Below are 13,569 nucleotides of genomic sequence, written 5' to 3'. Positions count from 1 at the left end.
AAAGCCCCAAACCAGGCAAAGCTCTGTTCTATTCACCTGCACTCCATAACCACTAGCCCTTAGGACTAGAGACTTGGGGCTTACACACATATGTACTGCAATCACCTAACAGGACATTCCCAAATTGAACAGACAGGGCCAGCACTGACTCAACATTATGAACCTGGAAGAATGCCATACACATGAAAGGAGAAGAAAACAAAAACCTCAAAGACTTGCTTTTGAGGCAGGAAACCTCCCTAGTTCAGGCAAGCAGTCAGTCTTTGTGAAAAGAGACAGCAGCAAAAGGGACAGGACCCATCATAAGCTCCCACTGCTAGGAAGGTGTGCTACTTGGGTGGAGGCAAAACTTTATGAGACCTTTTCTCTCATTTGAGGGGAAGAAGAGATATGCCACTCTCATGATCCAGGCAGGTTGATTGTTACAGAACAAGTACTTCTGCCAGCTATACCTCCACCACAAACCAAATTGAACTCCCTCAATGCAGTGATTAGGATTCCAATGTATTCACTCAGCAAAGGCAGAGTTCTATATGATGTTTCCATTGGCACACAATTGTTAACGGTTTATATATCAAATAATCTTTAATCTCTAAATATATTTAAATACCGCCATGCTGAGTTTGTTCGAAGCAGTTTTTTGGTGGCGGTGGGGCAAGCAAACCTCAGTCAATTTAGATTTAGAAGGAACATACATATTGGCCCAAATAGATTACGTGCACTACCTGAAACTGATTGCCGGTGAAACCTTCTGGATGTCCAGACAGACAAATAAACCAAGATGGATTTAAAGGTGGTTTGACTCTATCTGTTAAAAGAAAACTACCTATAACAATTACTAGAGCATGACCAAACAACGGTGTTGTAACAATCAAGCAAGTTATCATTTGCAAATAAATTCTTTGTAATTAAGCAGTGTGCTCTTCATAAAGGGAATTGAGTGGGCGAGTTAAAAAGCTCAAACACATTCTTAGGCCATGGGAAACACATGCAAATGCTTTTTGACTAAGCTCAAGATTTTTAAGTTTACTCTTTTCTTCCTCAGCTCTCATGGGTCTATTCTGCCCCAGTATGTTCAGTACATGAGCAAAATTTCTTAGCAAATAGTTAACAGTGACTGAATAATTATTCACTCATTTCCCAAAGTTATGGAGGCCTTAGCAATTGTGTGGTAAAGCTTAAAACCGTAGTTTTATTTTCTAACTCTGAAGTTTGATTAACTGTCCCTCACTAAAAAAATATATATATATATGCAGATAGCAAAGTCTACAAAGACACTATGGACATGAAAGTGACCCTAACTCATTTGGAATAAATTCCTCATAGGGTCTCTGGAAACTCTATTACCATTTTCAATAAAAAGGGGAGTACTTACTTCTGGGTTCCCGAGGTCCATCCACTGTAACTTTAATTGCTCTGTGATAGGTAGCTACTTGGGGAGGATTTGTGAAGACGGTTATGGTCAAGGTGAAACTCTTGCCTGTAGATATAAAAGGGGAAAACATACAGTGAATATTAAAAAACAGTATTGATGATTACACAGCAGCATAGATTTCCAAATTGCATTTAAGCATCTCTAAGGAGGCAATGAAACAAAGACAAGAGGCAGGACTCCTTCTTCTAAATTGAAAACCCTCTGTTGACCACTGTTAGGACATTTCCAAATTTGCTTAGTGTCAAGATCATCGTCCTCATTGTAGTGCTACACAGGAAGACTCCAATTCCAAAAAAGCTCCTCAGTAGCAAGAGTTGTAATGAAAACAAAACCCTGGTCCACTTGAGGGAGGTTCTTTTTCTTTCAATTTTCTCCAACATCAGGAACACATCCAAGCACAGACAATTTTAGAAGTCTTTATTTAGGGTTGGGTCATGACCTCATGAGAGAACAATAGTAAATCATTGTTGATTATGTTATTTACTTCACATGGCTTTAGCATTTCATTTGCTTAGCTGCACTACAGTAAGAAGATAAAAGAGGAAAGTTCTTATGGGAATCATTTTAACAGGAGCCAGTGTCTCCTGTCCTGGCCTTAATGTGCCTGTGGTATGATGATTTCATCATTACTGGAACAAAGTTTTTCTCCTCCCTGTCCACCCCTCCCCTAACATACATCCTTGCTGTTAAATCTTGAAATAACTCCCTGACAGTGACTTACTTTTTGCTAAATGAACATGACATCTCTCAATATAAACTCAGATTTTGCTTTTAGCAGAAGGTGTGCTTCATTGAAATATTACATCTGATGCTTCAAATTAATGAGCTAAAAGCAATGAATAAGAAGGGGAAAAGAGACAGGGAAAAGTTTGGTAGCATATTTGGATGTCTGTTTTCTCCAGAAGAAGATACCATTCTCTGTTGCACAGACTTACTAACAGTTGTAATCAGTTAGATTTGCAACGGTTAATCATGTCAGATAGTCAAAACTGCAAACTGTTACAAGACAGGAAGAGGTGGGCGTGAAACAGTGACTCAATAAAACATTCAGCAATCTCAGGCCAGAGTGCTCATTTAGTCTGCTCCTGTAACAGACCTTTAAAAAGCTCATTTTGTTTTGCTTTGTTTTTTTGGTCAGAGATTCTTTTTCCCTTTACTGAAAACTGAGAGTATTAACGAAAACACAAATCTTTGACAATATGTACCAATGCAAAGTTTAATGCAGTCTTTTCAAAGCTTAATATGGAACAGGTTATATACAAGGCTTAATGGAGAACAGGTCTTTGGCTGTCAAGTCTAGTGAATGGGTTTTCTTTTCAACCTAGACCATGTAAGTTCCTAAAATCTGTTTAAGACACACATCATTTGTTGCTGAGTATAAATAGTTTTAAGTCTCCTTGGCTATACTTTTTCATAGCCAAGGGGAAAAAAACAGGAAAGAAAAGACAGGAATGGGATAGGTGCAGTTTGAATAGGGAAAGGCGAATAACAATTAGAAACTTATTAAGTGCCACTTCATACACATTATTTCAATTAATCCTCCCCACTTAGATTTCTCACCCCCATTGCACAAATAAAGAGGCTGAAACGTCGAGAGACTTAGTAATTTACCCAAGTTCACACAACTAATACATGAAAAAATGAGGATTTGAACCTCATTTTTCAGACTCTAAAATTAATGCTCTTTTTTTTTTAATATTCTGTCACTTAGCCACTTCCTTAAGTGGCTTGATCACGTGCCAGTTAAAAAAATTAATGAGTAATTTATTTCTAGGTGCATCCCAATCAGCTCTATGTGCCCAAGAAACAGTAAATATAAATGGACTAATGCAATATCTCAGGATGATGAAAGCATCTATTTTTAAAGTGTCATTGACATATCATATTTTATCCACTATATTGGGTATTACATAGATTTAAATAATTTATAATTAGTTAGCAAAGAGAGGCTTTATTATAAACATTAAGACTAACCAAAAGAATAAACCAGCCAGGAGTCTAATAAACTAGTCACAGAAAACTAAAAGTCTACAGAACTGGAAACCAGAAACTTGAATAGGATGCCACTGGGTCCAAGTTAGAACCTCAAAACAATGGAAAGATCACAAAAAGTGAAACAGCTGATCTCTAAATTGAAAGTTAGTTTACACTAAAACATTTTAAAGTGCCATTTTGGGGTCAGATTAGTGGTCTATGGGCCCAAGATTGCCTTTCTAACAGTGGCTCCCATGGCTGTGTTTCAGAGTCAGTTTTCATCTGTGGCACTCATCTTAATAAATCAAGGATATATAGAGATCTCAGTTATCCTTAATGTCTCTAAATAACCTGCTAGAAAGATTGTCGGCCTGGCACAGTGGCTCATGCCTGTAATCCCAACACTTTGGGAGGTGGAGGCAGGTGGATCACCTGAGGTCAGGGGTTCAAGACCAGCTTGGCCAACCTGGTTAAACCCTGTCTCTACTAAAAATACAAAAATAAGCTAGGCGTGATGGCACACGCCTATAATCCCAGCTACTCGAGAGGCTGTGGTACGAGAATCGCTTGATCTCAGGAGGCAGAGGTTACAGTGAGCCAAGATGGTGCCACTGCACTCCAGCCTGGGCGGCAAGAGTGAGACTCCGTCTCAAAAAAGAAAAAAAAGAAAAAAGAAAAAAGAGATTGTCCATAAATTTATTTAAACCGGTTTTAGTAATAGTTCTACTTTAGACCTTTACAATTTACTTAGGATATTAAAAGTCATCTGTGATTCTCCTAAATTCAGGGCGATGCCTCATGTAGGAACAAAAGCCAAATATAAAATTCACCCTTCAAGTATAAAGCATTTAAATGTTCAGAGTAGAATCAGTTCTGTATTTAAAAAAAAAAAAAAAAAAAAAAAAAAAACTGCTTTTAAAAAGAGATGGGTTTGGGGGAGGAAACAAGTAGTTAAGTGTAACTATGATCTTCCAAAATCAAACCCTAAGGATCAAGATGTAATTAACAACTACAGCAAAAGTGAATGAGGCTCCTTCTACTTCTTATTGCCCCTTCAGAAGAAATATGTATGCAATGTTGAAGAAACTTTCAGAAATTACCAACCAATTTAGTAATTGGTTCTTCACCCTATAATAATAATATACTTCTTAAGTCAAATGTTCATGTAGGCATTCATGATTTCCTTAAATTAATTTTTTTTCAAAATCTCCTTTTTTATCACTTTCCATAAGTGATAAAATGCAGGCTCTTGTTTTAAAATGCAGGCTCTCAAATAGGGAGCTAGCAGTCAGTAGATAACTAATTGTGTCATCCATGGCTTCCTCAGGAAAAAGAAAGCATACCAAAAAAAATTTAAGAACCAAAATCATTTTAAACACTTCTCTTTAAAATATTAAGGATAAAATAAAGGAAAAACGATGAAAAACCATAAGCCACTCCTAATTTAATGCAAGTTCCACTGATGCTCTACTTTTATTCTAGCACTTTCAAAAGTTGTGGTCCTAAGATGACCCATAAAGTCAAAGTCAGTAGTGACATGACTCCTTTATAATCTAAGATTGTTTTTCAATTTCTGAGAGTTTATGTTTCTACCAGTGGAAAGAAAAAAAAAGTGTAATATTTGAGGAACTTGGTGTTTTTTTATAACACTACTGAAAATAGAAATATTTAAAGCCGGGAAAGAAAATACAATGGTGGCAGCATGTTGATCCAGACTTAATAACTTAAGAGAAATGTAGAAGTGTGAAAATCAAAGAGGAAGCTGGAAGAGTCTGTTATAAAGCAGGTCAGGTACAAAGGCAGGTTAAAGGGTTTCCTGCCACTGAAAAACTAACCCATTTTTTTTTCAGAGTGTGATCTGTTATCAGTGTTCTCTGTCCTTTTTTTCCTCTTCATCTCAGCTTGATATTACTGTTTCCTTTCATATAATGTTAATGCAGTGATATAAAGATCTATTATTAGTGATAAATCAATTTTTCTTTCTCTCTCCACCCACTCCCCCTACCCCCCATCTAAGTCTTGAAGACAAGTCTGGACCAATTTCTCCATCCTGCCTCTGGCAGCAGACTGTAGCATTTCAGATCCTCCACCAAGTCCCGGCTGCTTCAAAGGAAAAATCCTACTTTCTTCAGTTAAGATCATAAGAAATATAGGGGGAGGGGGTCAGCTCTGTTTGGACATAATTACACTTCATCAAAAGAAGCTTTCTTCATCTTCCATGCGTGAAAAGTCTGCAAGCAGTTAAGTCTGTCTTTTTTTTTAAATATAAAAATTGCTATTTGGGAAACCAGCCAAAACTCAGAAAGCCAATATAGTAAAACAGTGCACACCCTTTGTTTCTCTTTGAAGTTTCTTAAATAAATATGTTGAGGGTTTACAAAGTACACTATCACTTTGCCATAGTTTCTACTTAAATTGATCAGAAAAAAGTTATGTAGCATCTATATAACACAAAAGTAAGATAAATGAAAACACTAACTTGAAACTGTAAGGTAAAATTAAGCATGGCACCCAATCCTTTAAAAACTAAAATTGATTACTCTAGTTAAAAACAAAGTATTATTACATAAGAAGAAAGATGCAATTCAGAGCATACAGGTAAATCATCATGTTCACATTTTTCTTGATTCTTACTAGAAAAAAAAAGACAAACTTTAATTGCATAGTGGACCTGCATAAGTAAATGAGAAAAAGGAAGAATGAATACACACACACATGCTCCAAACCTAATCAGTCAGTAGTGATATAGGATGTGTCTTTTTTCCTCTTTTAATGAAAGTGAACTAAACGTGATGCAGAGATAACCCCCTTAGTTTTGATTCTACCAGAGGCTGTGAGCCTCATTTTATTTCAAACAACCTGTCAGTGACAGTATCTCATTAGCATGAATCATTTTTTTTTAAGTTAAAAAGTACAACTTCTTGGCCCTGTTCCTAGAAAGTAAACTAAAACTACTCATCGGAAACAGCCTTGCTTGAATTTCCCTTATCAAGTTTTTACAATGGTAATAATTTGACATCTGATCCAAACTAAAGAGCAATTATTAGACATGGTTTAAAAAGTGGTGCTTCTCATTTCCTAGTCAAACCTGGGTTGCAATGATTCCATAAGGCTTTATTTCACCTCAGCCCTAAAGTGGTCTATTTTCTTTCTTCTTATCAAAATACTTAAAATGGAAATATTAGATTCAGTTAAGTAAATAAATAAGCAGAATGCTTCTAATAGGTGAGTAACCAGTAAAAGTCTTTCTGTAGAATAAGTAAATAAAAGCCAAAATATTGGTCTCCTTAAAGACTTTTTAAAAAAAAAATTAACCTCATTTATCAAACAGTTACAAAAACCCTAAAAGGGATAATTTTCTATTTAAGGATTTCTAATTTTTGAATGTGGATTCAGATGGTGGGAATCCTTACGTAGTATGTAACTATTAATATTAGAGTACTAATCATTCATCTGTCTAGGCAACTTTACATAGTCATTCTAACATAAGTAATACATTATTCACTTATTCAAATGAAAAGCCTTATGTTAAAAAAAAGATTTTTAATAAATTCTTATTATGAAAGTAAATTAAATCATATAGAGGTAACCTGTGATAAGTGAAGAGCATTATGCCAGCTGTCCTTGCAACTTAGACCAAAATTGATATTATCAGGAAATTGATCCAACATATCAATTTTTTTTTCCCCTTTACCATTCAATTTACTCAGTTATTTGACTCCTCATAATTCAGAAGTTGATCCTCCAACTGTTCTTTTCTCTACCTTATATACTCACACCCAGTGAAATTAGGAGCTAGTTTTTCTGAAAACATTGTTTGAATTTTCAATATCATAAAATAAATGAAAAAGGCCTGAGTACTCAGAAAAACACTCAGCTTCATCTGGATGTATTTAAATCAAATCTTCAGTAATTCTATTCAGAAAAAGAAGGTGCTGATTTGTATACAGACTAGTATACATTTCATCAAAGGAGCCTAATGTGCTTATTCTATTATCAGTATCAAAAGTCAGAGACCTACCTCGTCCACTCCGGCCCACAAATCTCAGATCGTTGAACCTTGCTACTTGGTTTTTCATAACAGCAGAGGCATTCCGGAGCTCAGCAGAATAATTTTCATCGTTACCCGCCATGACAGTAACCACAGTCCCATCTGGTACCTCTCCAAGTGCTACCACCTACATAAAACAGGAAACACAGCAGCAATAATGGCACATCAGAAAGGCTTACAAACAGAATATATTCTCATTGCAAATGATGTGTCTTATCAGGACTTAGTGTTCTAGTCCAGTCCAGTAATGGCCGACAGGAATGAAGCATCTGTGTATGGGTTGTGATGCCACTTCAAACAGACCAATGTTTCAGGGCCCACCCATTTCAAAGGCAGGCAAAAACGTCCTTCATTTGTTGTTGGATTCTTCACAGGAAATATGTACATTTTTATTAAATCCCCATGTTAAGTTGTCCATAGGAATTATGCCACAGAAGGAAGGAGGATGCCCCGTCTGCAGATTGCATCATACAGATCCAGGCACCACCTGTCTGCAGGCTTCCTCTCAGGGAGAGCCCTGAGGTGTGGTCTTAGCCCATCACAGTCTAAAAAAATATCAAGTCTAGTCAACTCTATGGGAGAAGATTTTTAAGTGAAACCCTGGGGCTCCTGACTACATAGAGCCTAGATATGGTGTGGTCTATGTTTTATCTCCTTACTTTGGGCTAGCACTTCAGCTTTTAATAACAGTATAATTACTGAAAACCCACTCTGCAGTGGGATCCAGTGGGATATCCAAAGTCATCAAGAAACTGAAGATGAAAATAACTGATGATAAATAAAAAAATATATGTATACCCTTAGCCTCATTTCTATTATGTCTTGTCCCATCTGCCATCCTGGCATGACATACTTGACTACTTAATCGTCAACAGTCAATCTGAAGCAAATTAACCCAATCAAGAAAAGATTAATTATTCTTGATTAATCCATCTTTAGAAATAACCAACATTTTCTCTGCTCCAAGACTAGAGATCACACTTTAACCTGGGTCAGCTAACTTGCAAATGTGTGCCTCTATTAACACAGAGCCCGGTAAGGGGATGCTGGTGCAGATCCTTCACTGTCATATATGAAACATACTCCTCCTAATCCACTGCCAAGATCCTGCCCCTTGGTAACAATCCCTTGTCTCAATGAACTTCCAGGACTCTATATTCAGATTATTTCCATGTCTTCCTCATTCCATTTCCAGATGCCCTCATAGTAATTCAACAATGACCCCAGCTAAAGTAGCCCACAACTCTCTGACAATAACACTCCTGTGTGCTTGCCTGTCTGGTAAACATCCCACTTATCTCTTTCTACTTCTAGTGCTACTCCCTCCTTTGTCAAGATTTCCATAAGATAAACCTAAGCATTTAATTCCATTGTTCCGAATACAATTGGCATATTAAAGTAGATTTCTTATAGTGTGATAATATACACTATACCTACATCTTAGGGCTGAATTTCCTACAACACCCCTTCACTATGTCCTCTCCTCCAGCCAGGAAAACAATCAAACAAAAAACTTGTCAATATTTTTGTCACCCTTACTTTTCTCTTAGGCTGTTTCTCAGTTCCATTCCTTCCATTCAGTACTGTGTTATTCAGCTCAAAATCAATAAAGCCTTCCTTAAATTACAGGCCAACTTTCGCCAGCATCCCACTGTACTCAAGTGATCCTCATTGCAATGTATATATATTAATATTAATGGTCTATGACTACTTTAAATACACCAGCCCAAAGCTGAGGGACTCGCTCCTAGGAGTCCAGATTATATGAGTTTGGAAACTACACGAGAGAAGGGCCTCTATCTCATCTGTCTTGTTCACCACTTATCTACCTGCTCCCAAAAGTGTCCAGCACATGGTAAATGTTTGATTAATTTTTTTTTTTTTTGAGATGGAGTCTCACTCTATCACCCAGGTTAGAGTGCAGTGGCATGATCTCGGCTCACTGCAACCTCCACCTCCCAAGTTCAAGTGATTCTCCTGCCTCAGCCTCCTGAGTAGCTGGGATTACAGGCATGCACCACCACACCCGGCTAATTTTTGTATTTTTAGTAGAGAAGGGGTTTCACCATGTTGGCCAGGCTGGTCTTGAACCCCTGACCTCAGGTGATCCGCCCGCCTCAGCCTCCCAAAGTACTGGGATTACAAGCGTGAGCCATTGAACCCAGCCAGAAAAATATTTTTGAAATAAATGAAAGAGCTCCATAAAGAGCCCCACTTCGCAGAGACAGAAGTCTGTGGGGCTACCCGCTAAAACTCTGAGAGGGTCAGTTAATGATGAGTCAGCATCCCTTGCTAACAGCAATGTGCCCTTGCTCCCAGCTCATTTTCTGATATTGTTTTCATCCCAGAGGAGAGGGAACCATGCTGCCTCCCCTTTCCCTGAAGTCTATAGTTATTCTCAATATGAGAAGTCTCCTGGGTCAAAAGTAAAATCCCTTGAAAACAAGACTTCCTCCCTGCATACTTCATCTCGTACCTCAAGCGGTTACCGAATACAGGTAATGCTGTACTCCTGGTGGAGGCAATGTGCTTTTCAATTTTTCAAATTCACCATGCCAAAAATGTGAACATTTGAAAATACTGCAATAATTGACTACATTTGCCAGGATTCATCTGAATGTTTGACATTTTGTACACTCAGCATATTGTATTTTAACACCTGCTGTGTGGCTTTCTATGTCAAAGTAAATATGGACCCAGTAAGCATATTAATAAAGGCAGGAGAAAAGTTGTACTGTTTAGAAGAGAATGAATATACTAAAATCAAGAGGCTCCACTTTTTCCCCACTTCTGCTACATATCTGCTGTGACCTCCCACAAGTAACTTCATCTCCAGGAACCACAGTTTTCCAATATGAATTGGAAAGTCTGCAAAATGTAGAAGATACTATGTAAGTATAGAGTGTAATTATAATGATGTGCTTTTTGTAAGATGAGGAGGGTAACACAGTGTTCTGTTCCAAATCTGCTGTCTGTTAAACATAGGCTTTTACTTATAAGCATCCTTAAAGGGTTCAACTGAATATGTACTTCCTCTCTTCATGTTCTGAGATGTCCTTTGGTGTTGCTGAGAGATACAGGATGACTGCTGGTAGATTTCACTCAAGTCTGGCTACATTTCCGAAAAAAAATAAAGCAATCTGCCCCAATATAAAGGTTTTCGAGAGCTCTGGGACATTATTATTTTACTGCATATTTTTAACGTAATGGATTTTTTTTAGTTAGAAGAAATGGAAAATTGATTCAATATGGGAAAATATGAAAGAAAAGATCCCTAAGAGTGAAATGCATAAATCCATTTTACTGTGCTTAAGCAGCATAATAATGACCATATTCAATATTGATGTGTTTTACATATCACATTTTACAAAACAAATAAATAATCACAAGCTGTGTGAGCCTTCTATGAGGCTTAGAGCAAGGCCTGAAAAAAAAATTGCTAATGCAATGTAGTGACAATCTTTCCTGTTAAGGCTGAACTCTAGTTTAATGGCTAAATATATTGAGTTTTTTCTGCTATTCACTCTACCAAATCAGATTGCCCGATGTTTTTCTGAGGGGGAAAAAAGGCTGGGAGTTGAGGGAAGTACTGTATTTGACTTTATATCAATCAGAAGTATAATTATATGTTTGAGAGGTTTTTTTTCTTTAAGTAGATCTCTGAAGCTAAAAAGTTTCCCTTGGAGATTCTCAACTGTGTTTATCTAAAAGAAAACCAAAAGAATCAAGAAATTTTTACACATTTCATCTGTACCAAAACCAAGCAATGGAAAAACATTTGAAGGGGTAAAGCGCAGTCAAAACTAAGTCAAAACTCGCTCTTTAACTAGTTAGGAATAAGCACAAATTAAAATTTGCTTCCATTCTACCCAACACAAAAGTACTGCTCTGCAAAGAATAATTTGTGATGAAATCTTAACAAGTACATTTCTAGGTGTTTTTAAAATATAAAATCTACAAATTCAAGAAACTTCATGAGAAAAAGAGAAGTAATTTTCTGTCCTGACATTTCAGAATAGAGAAAGACGTTCCTTTATTTAGCGCACCTCACCATAACTAGCATTTAAATCACATGGTATGTGGCTTGCACAAAATAAAGTAAAAGGATATTTAACTGTAGTAATGCTATTGAAATGTTGTATGAGACTCCTTATGACTAAATCTGTGAATCACTAAAAGAAGAGGAACGGATAATTAACTCAAACCCTTAAAACAGTTTCTCATCTTTCTATATAGAAATTAAAATTTCCCAGGACATTTTCATGGACAGAAGTCTAGTCCTAACTAATCCATTACTCTTATAGGCCAACATAATTTGGGACATTGTACTTGTGGTATAATAAATATAATTATTTTTCAAGATAAAATCTGATCAAATCTTTCTTTGCAATAAAAGAGGAGTCTAATTGCAAAAAAAAAAAAAAAAATTTCCTATCGTAATTATTTAAAGACGACTTCAAATACAGTATCAAAACATTTCAACAAATACTACAGTTAATTTTTTGAATTTATCCTAGAACTTAGGAAAAGCCCATTGAATTCTAGAGAAAAAACACAATATATCATTTCATAATTTTAAAAATATATATGTCAAAGAGAAATTTTGATAAAAATTATTTCAATTTAAAGCAGAAATTTGTGGGCCATGTATCATGGTGGTTTAGATCATTTAACAATAGATATTCTGGAATTTTGAAAGGATACAAGCAATAATGCCAAAGAGGAAAAAAGAATGAAAGATATCTACCATACCTATTTTCAATTATTTAATGGAAGTTTTCTTAAAAATTTTATAAGTATTTATTTTCCACCTGAAATTCTTTGTTCCAACTGCCTTACTTGGAAGTTGTATATATTCAGTCCCAAAATATTTAAGTTTAAATAAGTTTTCTTGAATTCAAAGGCATAACACAAAAATGTGTGTCTTCATACAACTTGAAATCTATTGTGATTTACATAATTTTGCATAATAATTTATATTAAGGTTAATAAGGATTTAACAGGCTTAATAACCTATTTCCCTTGTTTAGATACAATGAGATTCAAAAAATATAAACATAAAATCTGATCATTAAGTATGTAAGAAAAATACTACTCTCTGGTATCAAGTATTTATTAGTTGCATATTTGTTTTCGAAGAGAGAAAAATGGTTAGTGATGCCGAAAAATTATTTTCAAACAGAAATTGCTCCGTCATTTTGAAACCCCTCCTTTTGACAAGCACTGAAAGGTATTATTAAAGATATAGAATTAACTATGAGTGCTAGATTATGTATCTAAAAATGTGTTTTCTTTCTTTAACACTGCCAGAAAAACATATGATATTGATAAATATATATAGTCCAGTGTTCTCTAACTTAAAACAGCAGAATAGGCTTGAACTACTTTTAGTTTTAAAATATACATCTGGACTTAAAATTTCTGCATAGTGTTTCAGCTTGAAGCTATTTAAGGCAACTAAGTTATGAACCCTGAACACCAGGTTCACAGTGGAAATGCTGACGGACCCCTAACTAAAAGGGTGCTACTGGATGCGAGGTTGACATGCTCTCTCCACAATTACCTGGCCATCAGCTAATAAGTTGAATTTGCAAATTACTTCTTTGTCACTAGAATTGTCTAGGATAGAAAGGGTCTGGGATCCTCTAATAGTATGCCTTAACTATTTTAAGGTTTCAGTGAGATACACCTGAAAATGTTAAAAATATTTATTTCCGTTTCCTTGACACCTGGGGGGACCGAACATTTCAAAACTGCAGAACTTTGTTAAAAATACAATGTTAATAAACAACTTTATATAAAGTATACTAGTTGTTTTTGCATTTTTACATGTAAAAATAAATAAATTTTATATCATCTCGAAACAAGAGTAGATGAACAATGCTAACACATTCTTAATGAAATAGATTGCCAATATCGTGTTTAAACACTAGTTTAAATTGACATTTCAAAACAGTCTATTGAATTCATTTCTGATTCTCTGTGGTGTCAAGCTCAGTGTGACAGATACAAAATATGGGCTCAATAAATATTGTATTGATTTGAATACCAGACTTCACAACAAATAAGGTGTGTGTGTGTGTGTGTGTGTGTGTGTGTGTGTGTTTAA

General features: G+C 35.8%; 1 protein-coding gene across 4 annotated transcripts in view; it reads right to left on the bottom strand.

The window, feature by feature from the left end:
• RUNX2 (runt related transcription factor 2) overlaps window positions 1-13,569 on the bottom strand; it is a 221,188-nt gene that overhangs the window by 112,024 nt on the left and 95,595 nt on the right. For all 4 annotated transcript variants that reach the window (XM_025383817.1, XM_025383818.1, XM_025383820.1 and 1 more), the window contains 2 exons: window positions 7,431-7,587; window positions 1,376-1,480 (listed from right to left, as the gene is read on the bottom strand). In XM_025383817.1, the coding sequence (XP_025239602.1) occupies window positions 1,376-1,480; window positions 7,431-7,587 (262 nt within the window). The remainder of the gene's footprint in view (window positions 1-1,375; window positions 1,481-7,430; window positions 7,588-13,569) is intronic.

The sequence above is a fragment of the Theropithecus gelada genome, chromosome 4 (assembly GCF_003255815.1).
Source record: "Theropithecus gelada isolate Dixy chromosome 4, Tgel_1.0, whole genome shotgun sequence".
NCBI classification, from domain to species: Eukaryota; Metazoa; Chordata; class Mammalia; order Primates; family Cercopithecidae; genus Theropithecus; species Theropithecus gelada.
The sequence above is the reverse complement of the archived record's forward strand: the minus strand, read 5'-3'. Positions and strand labels throughout refer to the sequence as shown.